Raw genomic sequence first — 16,058 nt, 5'->3', positions numbered from 1 at the left:
GAGGCCATGAAATAACAGGAACGATACAGTGCCCTGATTTGGATAGCCATGCAAGCCCAATCTCATCAGATCTCGGAAGCTGAGCAGGGCCAACTCTGACAAGTACTTGGATGGGAGACCTTGAAATACCAGGAGGCCACCTCCCCGAATGTCCTCCAGGCCTTCAGTGGATAGGTATTGTAATCTTAAGAATGTCCGTTGCAAACTGTCAAATGTGACTCCTAGTCCCAGAAACTGGCTGCACACAAGACAAAAACAGAAAACCATGGATCTTAAGAGAGCATGGTTTGTTGTCTTGTAGGATTCACTCTTCTATAAAGGGTTCAGTGTTTCATCCACTTTGTACCCCCCCCCCCCCATTTGATTTAAATAAAAAGGCATTGGAATTAATTAGATCCTAATTATAGTGAAGGGGGGTAAACTTAAATCCTGCATGGGTGCAGTATCTGTATGGCCCCATGGTGAAAACTCTCTGCTTACAACATGGTATTTTGCTTTTTGGTGATGTAGCAGTTAAACTAAGAAGATGTTAACTTTTTTTAGTTCATTCTTTCAAGGAGGAATTGAACTGAATAAAAATGCATGATTAACTGCATTGCTTTTCAACATATGTTAATATTCTGAAGTTAGGTTTTAGCTCATTGGGGTACTTCTCATAATTAGATTGCTGCAGTTTGTACTGAAGGTGAAGAAAATGTATTAAAGATTTCTGTGTCGCAGAATCTGTCTAAAGCACTGATATACAACTAATTGCCCATTACCACCTTCAAGGTAAACACTCACCTTTCTGCCATATTCAGAAATATCTCAAATATTGGTTTATTGCGTTTTGTTTTTTTAAAAAAATTGTTTAAAGTGACATAAAGAACAGCTGCCAAAACATATTGCTAACTGTGAAAGGAGGTCTGCTTTGAAGAGTAAGCAGTTCAGTAAATAGTGAGTCTTTATATGGAAGTCTGCGTTCTTAGCGGCCCTGTGGCGCAGAGTGGTAAAGCAGCAGTACTGCAGTACTGTGGTCTGAACTTTCTGCTCACGACCTGAGTTCGATTCCGGCGGAAGCTGGTTCAGGTAGCCGGTCCAAGATTGACTCAGCCTTCCATCCTTCTGAGGTCGGTAAAATGAGTACCCAGCTTGCTGGGGGGGAAGTGTAGATGACTGGGGAAGGCAATGGCAAATCACCCTGTAAAAAGTCTGCCGTGAAAACGTGAAAGCAACGTCACCCCAGAGTCAGAAACAACTGGTGCTTGCACAGGGGACCTTTCCTTTCCTGTGTTCTTACAATCCTATTATTACTTATAGCTTACAGTCTAGGATAGGGTGCTTCTCCCACTTCAGTTCTCTCTCCAAAAGAATTAATGGCAGTTTTCAGTAAACATGCAGAAAATGGTTACAGGCTCAGACAAGTTTTCTGTAATGACTGTAAAACAGATTCCTATTTTCTTGGCTAAGCATCATTCTCATATTCACATCTCTATTATTATTAGAAGTAATATTTGTGTTATTATTAGCAGTTGTAATATTGTTATGGAATTAAGGTATCCTAGAAGAGAGGTTCATGGCAGATGGGGAAGAATTTCAGTGTTCAAGTTGCAACATGAATTACCACTCTCTGTATCTGTCAGTTCAAAGCATAGCTTATTTATACAATGCCATCTATGGCTTGACACCTCTGATAAGGTGATAGGCACTTCAACGGTTGTGATTTTTGTAACTCATTGTTGGATAATCTGTTTATTTTTTTTTAGGAAAATAAAAATGCTCGTTGAACTTTAGCTTTTGAATTTTAAAAATCTGACAGCTGTGATGTCGTCCTTGGGGGACTCATTTTATTATCTCTTATTTTGCTTTGTTGTAGAATGTGACATATAGTAACCCTGGGGTCTTCTCGTAGCACTGTCATTGAGTTGTGTTTGATGCTTCTGATTGTAGCTACTTTCAGAATAAGTCACCAAACTACTTAGCCTTTTGGGTTTGTTGTTTTTCTCCCATATGACACTGAAGGCATATAATATGTTCAAGAACTATGTAAATCAGTTCCACTATCTTTAAGCAGACTGCAATGCACCATTACCTGCAAGGTGGCCTCTGCCATATTGGAGTTTCATGTATTTTTTTTAAGTCATTTATACCCCCACCATTTTCCCCATGGGGACTCAAAGGGGCTTGCACAGTGGAAGGGCTTCTAGTGTCCTTGCCCCCCACTGGTGGACCTCTTGATGGCACTTGGTTTTTTTGGCCACTGTGTGACACAGAGTGTTGGACTGGATGGGTCATTGACCTGATCCAACATGGCTTCTCTTATGTTTTGTGAGGTAGGCTAGGCTGGGTGACTGGCTCAACAAGGTTCCATAACAGAGCAGTGATTTGGACCTGGGTCTTCTGAATCCTAGCCTAGCACTCTAAATACTGCATCACATTGGCTCTCTGGGTTTTGGCTTGATTGTTAAGGATCTCATCAGACTGCAGTTATTTGCTAACAGCCATCTTTTAACATTGTGGTTGGCGTTAATGTATGCATTTGCATATAGAGATTAAACTTCAAATGGTTCCAGCAAACAGTTGTTGCTATCTCTGCTATTTAACCCCTTGAAAAAAGAGTATATTTTCCAACAATTGCTTCTGTTTATCTCTGGTAGCAATTCCATGCAACAAAAGATAGCAATTTTAGAACTCCATGCTCTTCTATACCAACACAGAAGAAATACCACCAATCCCATTTATTGGCTATTTTGGTCTTTATTTCCTTGGTGACTACTCTAATCTTTTGAGTTACAGATTTATTAACACAACTTGTTAACATAAACCTGTTTCATATCTGGAGGAATTTTACCAGATCTTTCCCCCATTTGTCCTTTCGACCTGATTAATGAGGGAGTGCATGCTTATTTTGGGGGAGAAGGTGGTTAGAGATCATAAACCTGACAGAATGATAACTTGATAACCCCAGGGGGATCTTTTTACCATACTGTTTTTTAACCCAGTAGGCTACAGCAACTCTTTTTTTTTTTTTTAGTACTAAGGTGGTTTACCAGCAGTGGTAAGGCTGGAAAAGCTAGGCAACTGTCTAATCTGGTTTCTGAAGTGACTTGCTGAAATGTTGAGGTAAATGCTACTCCCTTGAGAAGGTGTGTGACCTAGGGATTCTGTGGAATTACAGCTCAACTCTAGACTACAGAGATCACCCCCTGGAGAAAATGGCTGGTTTGGAGGGTGAACTCCGTGGCATTGTACCCCACTGAGGTCCCTGTCCTCTCCATGCTCCACCCCTAAATCTGTAGAAGTTTCCGAACCTGTGTCTGGCAATCCTACCCCTTATCCCCCACCAGGGACCTATAGATCCTAGGAAGGGCTCTCAAAAGTAGTCCAGTGAAATCATGTCTGCTAAGATCCTTTTTTTACTGGAGAGATGCTGGGGATTGAATCCCAGACTTTCTTGCATAAGAACATAAGAGAAGGCATGTTGGATCAGGCGACTGGTGCATTCAGTCCAACACTCTGTGTCACATAAGAACATAAGAGAAGCCATGTTGGATCAGGCCAATGGCCCATCCAGTCCACACTCTGTGTCACACAGTAGCCAAAAAAAACCCAGGCATCATCAGGAGGTCCATCAGTGGGGCCAGGACACTAGAAGCCCTCCCACTGTTGCCCCTCCCAAACACCAAGAATACAGAGTACCACTTGCCCCAGACAGAGTGTTCCAACAATACGCTGTGGCTAATAGCCACTGATGGACCTCTGCTCCTTATGTTTATCGAATCCCCTCTTGAAGCTGTCTGTGCTTGCAGTTGCCACCACCTCTTGTATAAGAACATAAGAGAAGTGAAAATGTGTGTTCTACCATTGTGAAGAAATTCTGTCTTGAGGGTGGGGGCTTCAGATTCAAGTAAACTGTAAGTTACAACTGGCATGGACAGTTTCCGTCTTCTGCATGAACGTTCCTCACCCACAACAGCATCCTCTACAGCCATTCTAAGCATAAAACACCATTTTACAAGTGGTGCCTTCAGTCACTGCTCTGACTATTGCTAATTTATGTCACTGGAAAATCTGCCATAGAGCTGAATCTACAACACACTTGGGCTTGCTTAAGAGTCAGTATTCAAATGAAATTACTTATTTTCACCCCAGGATTAATAAATCCTGCCTTGCATTTTAAAAACCAGTGGTGGTTCTGTTTACAATCTGATTTTTTCTTAAAAAAAAACAAACAAACCCAAATTCTTAAGTGTAGTAGACATTGTTGCCAACATCAGTCATCCTCTTTCATGGAAGTGGTTCCCGCTAACCAAAAATATGTCATATAAACATTTTTCTTGGTTGAAATATGTACATGTTCAAACCAGAAATGCTTCTGTGTTAAAGGTCAGCAGTTGGAGGCCTCTGAGCTAGAGCCATCTCCTCCTCCATCCGCATTGCCAGCTTAGAAAAAAAGGAGGGTTGGGTAAAATTATATTTGCTGCAACAGTTTGGGGGCTGGGGGGGGGGCAGTGGCAGCACTGAACCACCATCCCTCTCCTCAAAATAGACCTCCAGGAAAACTAGAGGCAAAGACTCTGCCTTGTGTTTTGACGAATTCCACCTTAATAATAATCAACCAAATTCAAACATGTATTTAGAGGTTTTAAATATATATACCGTATATAGTTACCCCTGTATATCTTATATACAGGGTGCTTTTTTTTTATTTGCAGAAAAGGCCCAGCAGGAACTAATTTGCATATTAGGCCACACATACCCTGATGTCACCATTGTTTCACAGAGGGCTTTTTTTGTTGAAAAAGCCCAGCAGGAACTCATTTACATATTAGGCCACACCCCCTGATGGCAAGCCAGCTGGAACTGTGCATTCCTGCTCAATAAAAAGCCCTGCTTATATCTGATGATAATAACAATAATAAAATAATGTTGTCTAGTGACCCACCACCGATAGTGCTGCAGTGGTCTTCCTCCATTACAATGACTAGATTAATTCAGCGCACCTGGACAGACACATGTGGGAGATGGTCATGACCAAAAAGCGCTTTCTGATCCATCCAATTGCCTTGCCTCTCTCTCTTTTCTTCCGTGCCATTAGAGTTTTGCCTTCCCCTCTGTTGAAATGTTAACTGCAAACTCCTTGGGACTTAATATCTGTTCACCTGTAAAATATCGGGTGCACTGATGGCCCTTGAGTGGCCATCCCAAGGTCTCCATCTTGTTGCTGTTTTCTGTCAGGGCTTTCTGGAGCACACTATTCTGATAGCGCAGGAATGATCTGAAGTAGGATATATTTTTTATTGTTCAGATGCCAGCTAACTGAAGAATCAAATAATTTTCTTGTTGTTCCATGACAATCACAAAGGGGGTACTTTTCAGCTTGTGTAGCATTGTTAGTTTTTTGCGCTGGGCAGGGCATATTTCCAGGATGGAAAACCACCGCCTTCCCAAGATTGCCCTGTATGGCGAACTTTCCACCGGCCATCGAAATAGAGGGGCACCAAAGAAGAGGTACAAGGACTCCTTGAAGAAATCCCTTAGCACCTGTCGCATCAACCATCACCAGTGGTCTGACCTAGCCTCAGATCGCAAAGCATGGAGGCACACCATCCACCAGGCTGTCTCTTCTTTTGAGAACGCACGCATAGCTGGTCTTGAGGACAAAAGGAGATTGAGGAAGAATCGCACTGCTACAGCACCAACCCTAAATCAGACTTTTCCCTGCAGCCACTGTGGCCGGACCTGCCTGTCCCGCATTGGTCTTGTCAGCCACCAGCGAGCCTGCAGCAGACTTGGACTACTGCACCTTTCTTAAATCTTCGTTCGCGAAGTCAAGCAGAGAGAGAGAGAGAGACAGTTGTTACCTGTAACTTCTGGAACGATGAAGTTAATCTGAAAGGTGGTGGTGATATGATTAGAAAAAGCAAATAGGTGCACCCTTACTTTTTGTGCTTGAAGCTGGAAAGCAAACATTTTGGTTAATCGCATGGGTTCCTTTCATGCCATAAATATTTTAACTCCACTTTTTGTCCAGGCTGGACAACAGAGCAGTTAACAATAAAAGCAGTAGTTCAGATCAACACATTTGAAATTAACAGCGCAAAGAGCCTCATTGCAACCACTAAACATCTCATTAAAATTAAAGTTAATTTAGGCCAAACATTCCCTGCTGTGCTTTAAATACATAAGAAATGAAATTTCCAATTGAACAAATTGGGCTTGTGTTTGTCTGTGCGCCCACTATTCTGCTGCATTCCAAGACACGCCCTGTCAGGTCATGAACTCTTTTGCACTCAAGAAAGAGCTGCAAATGAATCTAGGTATGTTTGGATGGTCAATTCAGTCTTCCCCTCCCTTCCTCCCTTAAAAATTGTAGGTTTAAATGTTTTTAAAAAACTCTTAAACTTTGTGCATGGATTAGAAAAATGTGCAGCGTGTAACTTACACAATGTCTGAGGAAAATACTATTTAAATTGTGCTCAGGTTACAAAATTGATCACTAACATTCAATTGCTCAATCATATTCAGTTTTATAAAAGGGTCATACTGGATAACAAAGTCATTTGGCCAGTGCAGAGCTGAAAAGCACGTATTAATTAAGTTAATTTTCATGAGTTGGGGGGAATAATACAGTTCTGTGTGAATGTGTCTATAGCAGCACCAGGCTCACGGCCTTACTGGATCTCTAAATTTCAGTCTCTTCGGGGTATTTTACTTGTTTAGATGGATGGGACCACAGCAGCTTTGTAGTTTTTCTCACACAATATAGGCTCACGAGAACTTGAACTTAAAACCACAGATTTATTGTTACAAACAGTCTTAAACTGGGGATATGGGAGATATTTACACAGGTTACTATTTTGTTTCAGGCTTCACGATTACTTTTTCTTTTGTTTTGAGTCTTTCACCGTTACACAGTTCACCTTCAACTCCCTCTCCACCTTTTGTCGAGGTCTGGCCTCTTGGGATAGATGTGTCTAGTCACACCCCTCGACTGAAGACTCTTCTCTCAGCCCTTCTTGGTGTCTCTGACCCACATCTACTCCCTCAACCTCCTCACTAGGTCTTTAGCGTAGTTTCCTGGTGTCTGCGACCGTTCAGGTCTTTAACTGACTCACACACACACACACAGCCCTCTCGGCTGGTTAGGTCAAGCTGGCAGTCTCTGGAAGACTTCCCCGTCTCCGTCTCCAGCTTCCACTCAGGATCAGCTATCTTTTCAGCCCTTCTCAGGCCCCAACTGACCCTCTCAGTCTTTCTGTCAGGCTCCAACTCTGACAGACTCCTGACTGAGCTCCTGCCTCAGCAGTCTCTTGTCATAAACTAACTTTTTCCCTCCCTGAGAGCTGTGAGCACTCTGCCCCCACCCTCAGGTCACCTGACGCAGCCCTGTGCGCCTTCAGTTTATTCTTAACCCTTTGCTTTCCGTCACATGCCCCTCCCCTTTTTGAGACATTGCGCAAGGCGAAAGGTCTCAGCCTTTTGCTGAGCAATGGGACATGGGCACACTTGCTTGGGTTACACTAACTTTGTTATAACACTTTTGCTATAACACCTACTTCAAAATTATATGCATTCTTCCTCCGTTATACAGACTAATTTTCTTTAACATTACTATACAAACAGACTTTTAAAATTTTACATTCTTCTTGATAGTGCATCTGCTATCACATTTTGCTTCCCAGGGATATGCTGAATGTCAAAGTTGTAATCTTGGAGCTGTAAACTCCATCTTATCAGTTTGCTGTTCGTATCTTTAACTTGGTTCAACCATTTCAGGGGAGAATGATCTGTACACAGTGTAAACTTCCTTCCCCATAGGTATGGTTTCAATTTACCTATTGCCCACACAATCGCTAAACACTCTTTTTCAATTACTGAGAGGTGTTGCTCTCGGTCCAATAACTTTCTACTCAGATACAGAACTGGATGATACAGTCCTTCCTCTCCTTGCTGACTTAGTGTTGCTCCTACCGCAACATTAGATGCATCAGTAAAGAGGGTAAACTCCTTTGAAAACTCTGGAGTTCTCAACACTGGTTCCGTGGTCAGAACCACTTTCAGATGTTCATACGCTTTTTGACACTCTGCATTCCAGTTTACTGGATCAGGGTTCTTCTTCTTGGTGCACTCACATAGCGGTGCTGCTATCGTGCTAAACTCAGGTATGAACCTTCTGTAGTACCCTACTACACCCAAAAATGCTCGTATTTGTTTTTTGGTTTGGGGTCTAGGCCACTCATGTATGGCTTGCACCTTTCCCCAATCTGCTTTGATCTTACCTCCTCCTAGCACATGCCCTAAATACTTAACCTCGGCCATGGCTAGTTGACACTTAGATGCCTTGATGGTGAGACCCGCATCTTTCACTCGCTGTAATACAATGGCCACATGCTGCAAATGTTCCTTCCACGTAGCACTGAAAATGGCAATATCGTCAATATATGCAAGAGCAAATTCTTTCAGTCCCACTAACATCTTATCAATTACTCTCTGAAATGTGGAGGGAGCATTCCTTAACCCAAATGGTAACACAGTAAACTCAAAGAGTCCCTCCTTGGTTATAAACGCTGTTTTCTGTTGATCTTTTGGATCCATAGCTACCTGCCAATAACCTTTTGTCAAATCTAAGGTGGTAGTAAAATTGGCAGCTCCAATTGTCTCGACTAACTCGTCTATGCGAGGCATTGGATACACATCCGGTACTGTTATTTTATTCAATCTCCTGTAGTCTACACAAAACCTCATAGTTTTGTCTGGTTTGGGGACTAGGACTACAGGTGAGGCCCACGGACTTTCTGATGGTACAATTAAACCCAGTTGTAACATCTCTTCTACCTCCTGCTGTACATACTTGGCATTCGGGCCAGTCACTCTGTATGGTTGGAGTGCTACAGGCCTCGAATCCCCTGTGTCAATCTTATGACACGCTAAGTTCGTCTTACCTGGTACATCTGAAAAAATTGTTTTGTACCTTCCCACTATCGTTTGTAATTGGCCTCTTTGTTCTCCATTAAGAGAAGGGGCGAACTGAACCTCCTTAAGGGTCTCTTCCTGGGATATTTTCCCCCAACCCAACAATTCAGTTCCCTCACACTCTCCCTTCTTTGCAATTAAAACCAAATTACCCCTGTCAAAATAAGGTTTTAACATATTTACATGGAACACTTTACATTGTTCACCATCTTCACTTAAATTCACTACATAGTTCACGTTGGAGACCTTATGGGCGATGGTATAAGGTCCCTCCCAGGCCACATCTAACTTGTTCTTCTTCCTGGGCTTTAAAACCAGTACTCTATCTCCTGGCTTGAACTCTCTGTCTCTGGACTTGGAGTCGTACCACTGCTTCTGCCGTCGTTGCGATCTTCTCATGTTGTCTGCAGTCTCCATCATCTGCTTGGCAATTCTTCCGGCGGTGCATTGTTCTTGCTTCTGCTGAATGAGCCGCTGCAGTTCTGTTTCACAAGTGGTGATGCATAGCTGGTATGTAGATGGGGAAGCTATACTGCTCAAAACTTGCACGGTTGGTTTCCTAGCTTGGACAACAGTTCCATTAGTTGTCTTGGGAGAGGATGACAAAGGTGCACACATACCAACTGACGACTCTGATCGAAGAGGCTTGCTGGACTGGACGATTTCTTGCTCTGTTGCTTGGCTGTGTCCTCTGCTCACTGGTTGGGCCACCTCAGAGGGTTCCAAAGAGCCAAACATGCTCTCCCACTCTTCTTCTGTCATCTCCCCAGTTCTCTGCCATAGTTCCTTCAGGCTGTCATCTTGTTGCTGCTCTCTGAGGAATTCTGCAGCAGGGATGGTCTGCAACATTGTTTCCTCTTCTTCTGCTGGTTGCTGTACACACACCTCAGGAGCTGCTTCTGGCCTGCTTCTGGTAACAATGTTGACAGGATTAGCTTGCTGTCTCTTTAACTCAGAAGCCAAATCATTGCCCAATAAAAGCGATGTTCCTATGTCACTCAGGACTCCCACAATCCAATCACCTTGGAACTCTCTATACTTGATAGGAACTTCTGCCAGGGCCACTTCAAATGTAGGTCCTTTAATGCCTTTTATGGTGTAAGATTTCCCAGGCAAATACTGATGACTTTTTACTAATTCTGGCTGTACTAGGGAAACCTGAGCCCCTGTGTCCCTATACGCCTTGACTTCCTCGTCATTTACTGTCACAGTCTCAGTATATTCCTCACTCAAGCTTTCCTGCACTTTCCACACCTTCAGAACACTATTGGGTCTTTCTGGTGGTGTGTTCTCTGGAAGTGAGGGGTTTGTTTCTACTTCTTTCTGTTGACTCTGCACCATTTTAACTGTCTTAGCTGGTGGGGTCTTTTTTCCTTTTTCTGGGCAAAATCTGGCATAGTGCCCTATTGCCCCACATTGAAAACAAGCAACCTGAGTCTTCCTGTATGGAGGTGGACTGTACCGCTTTGCAGGGTTGTTGTTACCCGCCCCAGACTTCTCTGGAGAGTTCCAGACTCGGGGTTTTTTAGTTGGAGCAGTCCACATTGAACTCCCTAGATCTGATTCAATCTCATCTAGAATCATAGCTGCTTCTTCTACTGTCTTTAATTTCTTGTCTCTCAGAACCCACCTATACTGAGAGGGGACTTGGTTATAAAACTGTTCCAAGCCCACTAAGTTTTTCAGGTCTTCTAAAGTGGAAACTTTACTCCCTTCAACCCATCTGTTCAGGGCTCTGTCTAACCGACAACCTAGTTGAGAGTATGTTTCTCCAGGCTTCCTTCTGATTTCTCTAAATTTTTTCCTGCTTTGCTCTGCTGTTAAGCCAAAGCGGACTCTGACCCTTTCCTTGTACAATTGATAATCAGAAGTCTCCTCATCCCTCAGTTCAGAGTAGATTTCACTCAACTCTCCACAGATCTGAGGTCTCAAATAAATCATTCTGTCCTCATCAGCAACTCTTAAATCTTTACATGTTCTTTCAAAATTAAACAAAAAAGCTTCTACATCATCCCCTTTTTGATACTTGGGGAATTTCTTTTGTTCTACTGTGAGGCGCCTCTCATTTCTAGTATCACGTTGAAACTCAGGCCTTCCCTGAATCTCCTGGAGTTTCAAACTGTACATTTTTTCCTCATGTTCTCTCTCTCTTTCCGCTTCCCTCTCTCTTTGTTCTCTCTCTGCTTCCCTTTCTCTGCGTTCTCTCTCCTCTCTTTCTGATTCCAGCCTAGCCATTTCCATTCCTTTTTCTGCTTGAATCTTGGCCATCTGAATCTCTTTTTCTGCCTCTATTCTGGCCAATTCCAACTGTATTTTCATAGCCTCTATGCTATGAGTAGGATTCTCCTCAGGAATCTCCTCTTGTGTCTGCCCATCCCCCGTGGCTGTGGTAGTTCTCTTAGGAGGAGCCATTTCTGACAGGAATTTTTCACAAAACTGTCTTAATTCCTTTACTGCAGTGTCCCTCTACTTTCTGTGTGTCTTAGTGACACTTATTTTGGAGTTTTCCTTCGAAATCCCGACGCTGGCAACCAATTATAGCAGCACCAGGCTCACGGCCTTACTGGATCTCTAAATTTCAGTCTCTTCGGGGTATTTTACTTGTTTAGATGGATGGGACCACAGCAGCTTTGTAGTTTTTCTCACACAATATAGGCTCACGAGAACTTGAACTTAAAACCACAGATTTATTGTTACAAACAGTCTTAAACTGGGGATATGGGAGATATTTACACAGGTTACTATTTTGTTTCAGGCTTCACGATTACTTTTTCTTTTGTTTTGAGTCTTTCACCGTTACACAGTTCACCTTCAACTCCCTCTCCACCTTTTGTCGAGGTCTGGCCTCTTGGGATAGATGTGTCTAGTCACACCCCTCGACTGAAGACTCTTCTCTCAGCCCTTCTTGGTGTCTCTGACCCACATCTACTCCCTCAACCTCCTCACTAGGTCTTTAGCGTAGTTTCCTGGTGTCTGCGACCGTTCAGGTCTTTAACTGACTCACACACACACACACAGCCCTCTCGGCTGGTTAGGTCAAGCTGGCAGTCTCTGGAAGACTTCCCCGTCTCCGTCTCCAGCTTCCACTCAGGATCAGCTATCTTTTCAGCCCTTCTCAGGCCCCAACTGACCCTCTCAGTCTTTCTGTCAGGCTCCAACTCTGACAGACTCCTGACTGAGCTCCTGCCTCAGCAGTCTCTTGTCATAAACTAACTTTTTCCCTCCCTGAGAGCTGTGAGCACTCTGCCCCCACCCTCAGGTCACCTGACGCAGCCCTGTGCGCCTTCAGTTTATTCTTAACCCTTTGCTTTCCGTCACAGTGTCTCAATCAGGGCTGTCCCTACAACGATGACTTCTGAAACTACTTCTGCTTTCTAATTTGATCCTTTTGTGCAAAACTCAGATCCAAGCCTTCTGCGAAATGAAGTATATATTCAGAAGCGTTTTCTGTCTCTCCTCCTTTTCTGGGCATTGTTTTTCTCATAAAAACTGAGGGGTTTTTATAGGCTTTTTGCAACTCTGTGGGTAGTTGTAGCGAAACCTTTCTTCACCCTGCTCTGACTGTTTTTATATATATTTTTTTATTTTTAATAAGATTAAAAAACCCAAGCGCTGCTTGTAACACTAAGAACTAATCTTGAGATCCTTTAGGTTTCCAGAGGAGGTATCTGGCTGCTTGCCTGCCTTCTCGTGAATTTATGATTAATAGTGTTATGATAGCAGGATAAACTCCTCAGCCCTTAAAATGAACACTAAAATTACGATCAGCAAGTGAGTTTTTTTTTTCCCCTGGCGCAGCATTCCTGAGGATTACACTCCAGGCAAAACATACCCTCAAGCTTCGTCCGTTCTGCGTCTACTTCTAGGAGGTAGGCATTTGACAATCAGGCAGATGCCAAAAATTTCTTGCAGCTGAGGTATTTGGTGATGTGTATTTTATAAATCCATGGCTTCTGGCTTGCGGCATTCATCCTCTACGGCTGTTGCCACCCCATCACAGAGATCAATTCCTTTTTAAAAGGTTGGTCTGAGGTTCAAGTCAAATGGTGATATTGGATTTATAGCCCGCCCTATACTCTGAATCTCAGAGTCTCAGAGCGGTCACAATCTCCTTTTACCTTCCTCCTCTACAACAAGACACCCTGTGAGGTAGGTGGGGCTGAGAGAGCTGTTATGGTCCTTTTGCACTGGCCAACAAAAATTCGTTCTGTGAAGAGTTGATTCTTGGAATGCTGGTTGTAATGCTTGAAAGGTGTTTTCCATACAAGCTGACCAGAGAAATTTGTACAGTGCCACACAGTCATGGCTGGAAGTAGTTTGGTCTAACTGCAGTCTGCGTGGTTGTCACTTTCAGAGAGGTCCCTATGGAGTGTTGCTGTGACTTTTGACCGTCTCTTTGTGAGAACCAGAACACACGAGGCAACCTAAGTGGGACACACATTGAGAGGGTCCAGGCAGGTTGTAGTACACAATGGAGTAACAGAGAGAAGAGGAAGGAATGACAAAGAACCCACTTATGGTTTCTCTAAGTTGTAAAGAAGTATGGTTGAAAAGCTATCGAGTGAACTTGAAGGAAGAAGTCGGGAATGTGTGAAACCAAGAAAGGTCACCATGGCTGGTAGCCACTGACAGACCTATCCTCCATGAATCTGTGCAAAAGGGGGTTAGATCTATCAGTGGCTACCAGTGTTTCCTCTAAGCTACAGAGTCTTGTGAGCAAAAACTCTACTTTGTGAGCTACTGGCATTGAAGTTGTGAGCTACTGCATAAATTATTGTGCTCTGGGGCCATTTTTACTGAGCTAAGACAAAAATGTATGAGCTGGAGGCTAAAAATCTGTGAGCTAGCTCACGCTAACTCAGCTTAGAGGGAACACTGGTGGCTACTAGCCATAGTGACCAAAGGTGACCTTCTGAGGCAATTGGTCTCCAAATCCCAGTGCCAGGAGCAGCCCTGGATTAACCACGAAGCCAAATAAGCACAAGCTTAGGGCATCAAGGGAAGGGGGGCACCACAGAGCTCCCCCCCCCCCGCAGCTATTATGCCCTTAACTCTTCCACTACCACACTTGACTTTAGCCAAATCTTTTGGCAATTGTCTGTATCTGCCATGTTCAACTTTTAATCTGCACAGTTAAAACATTTTCTTGACAAAGTGAGTGACTACAGTTTAAAGTCTGGTTTGAAGGTATCTTCAGATTTGTTTCCATCTCATGGTGTGAGAGTTTTGCTTCTGTTGAGTAATAAACACAACTGACTGGGTCTGGCTAGTATTTAACTCATCAGCTGATTGTGTAATGGACCCGTTAAGCTCCTTGTTTTATTATTTATTTTACTGATTTTCCTCATAAACGAGGTGAGTTTTAGTGCCAAGAAGCACCATTGTTGGGCTGCGCTTAGGACATCAGTTGACCGGACTTGGCCAGGAGGCAACTTCAGGGGATTGGCCTCTGTGCCCCATTAATGGAGGAACTGGTTGGCCGCTTTGTAAAGCAGGATGCTGGACTGATCCACAGGGCTCTTCTTATGTTCTTAAGTGTGTTTTGACCTTGCACTGGAGTGAGCTGATACCTCTATGGTTGCCACAAGCACCCTTTGCTTTTCTGTTCTCTAGTCCAGGTACTTTAGAACAGTCTTCTCCCAAGTGTTTTCTAGCAATAGATTCTTTGATTTGGTGATAGACTAGAGGGAGTCTACTTCTGTGCTTACCTGGGGCATCTCTCTCTCTCTCTCTCAATTGATTCCAGTTCTTTTGTCTGTTTTGCAGGTATGTTGATGACGTGATCAACCGTATTGATAGAATGTTCCCTGAAATGTCCATTCACTTATCCAGGCCAAATGGGACATCTGCAATGCTGATGGTAGGTTAAGGTTTGTGTGATCTATGTTTTGGGCAGCGTTTCAAAAGCTTTTCTTTTTGCAGCAAAAGTATAGTTCTTCCTTCTGCCAAGGGAGATTAGATATGTAAAAACAAAAAATGTATTAGTTGTTATACACACAGAGACATATATTTCTATACCACCTGGCTGTTTAAATATCTACAAAGCAGCTTACAATAAAATCCATAAAACAGTGAAACCTCGGCGTAAAGTAAGAGCAGCAGGAAAAACAAGATTTAAAGAAGTTTCAAGCAGCATTAGATTTTAAAATGAGAATATTTTCTTTAAAGGCAATGTAAAAGCCAAGAGTGGGCTGCCTTAAACTAGGAGGGCTGCTAATAAAACTCTGTGAGGAAAGGAAGGACTAAAAAGCTTACAGAAATTAAAATGTCTTTGCCCGACACCTAAAGGATTGTAAATCCAGCACAAGGCCAGTTTGTGGGGGGAAGGAGTTCCACTGTCCAGGTGCCACTGTTGAGAAAACCCTGCCTCTGGTGTTTACCCATGTAACCTCTAAAAGTGTGTACATCGTTTTAGGTGATAATCACACTTTGTATTGTGCATGAAGGCCAACCAGTAGCCAGTGGCGTTTCCACACACGCCCACATACACTAGTAGTCTTCACACTCTGAACTAGTTGAATGTAGGCAGCCATATGTAGAGTACAGAAATGCATCTTCTTACTAGTACTTGATTGGGAGGTGAGGAAAATATGCTTATTTATTTATTGGTTAAGTGTGTGTGTGGACTCTTATCTGTAAGAACTGGGTTTGATTCCCCACTCCTCCACTTGCACCTGCTGGAATGGCCTTGGGTAGGAGTCGTCCTTGAAAGGGCAGCTGCTGTAAGAGCTCTCTCACCCCCACCTACCTCACAGGGTGTCTGTTGTGGGAGGGGGGGAAGGTAAAGGAGATCGTGACCGCTGTGAGACTCCGAGATTCAGAGTATAGGGTGGGATATAGATCCAATATCATCATCTTCTTTTAAAAAGCCTTTACAACAAAGAGCTTTTTCTGATGCAAGTCAGAGGAAGGTGGCAAAAGCCGAGGATGCCAATAGGTCCACAGCTGCTTAGGTTTATACAAGATTTACAGCAGGAACCCAAGGACATCTCCCCCCCACCCTTTTATGAGCTGACTACTGTGCAGTAGTATGAACTGCTACCAGTTCTGCATTTCTGCCTTCCATTTCAAAAGCAGTTTGCCATCCACAGGGCAGGGGCGGC

The 16,058-nt window shown here is 43.4% G+C and overlaps 1 protein-coding gene across 2 annotated transcripts in view; it reads left to right on the top strand.

Moving 5' to 3' along the window:
- The window catches only part of MED27 (mediator complex subunit 27), a 254,777-nt gene that overhangs the window by 161,190 nt on the left and 77,529 nt on the right, over positions 1-16,058 (top strand). For both annotated transcript variants that reach the window (XM_060250725.1, XM_060250726.1), the window contains exon 4: positions 14,722-14,815. In XM_060250725.1, coding sequence (XP_060106708.1) covers positions 14,722-14,815 — 94 coding nt within the window. The remainder of the gene's footprint in view (positions 1-14,721; positions 14,816-16,058) is intronic.

Source organism: Heteronotia binoei, chromosome 12 (assembly GCF_032191835.1).
Source record: "Heteronotia binoei isolate CCM8104 ecotype False Entrance Well chromosome 12, APGP_CSIRO_Hbin_v1, whole genome shotgun sequence".
Taxonomy (NCBI): domain Eukaryota; kingdom Metazoa; phylum Chordata; class Lepidosauria; order Squamata; family Gekkonidae; genus Heteronotia; species Heteronotia binoei.
This window is presented reverse-complemented; position numbering and strand designations above follow the sequence as displayed.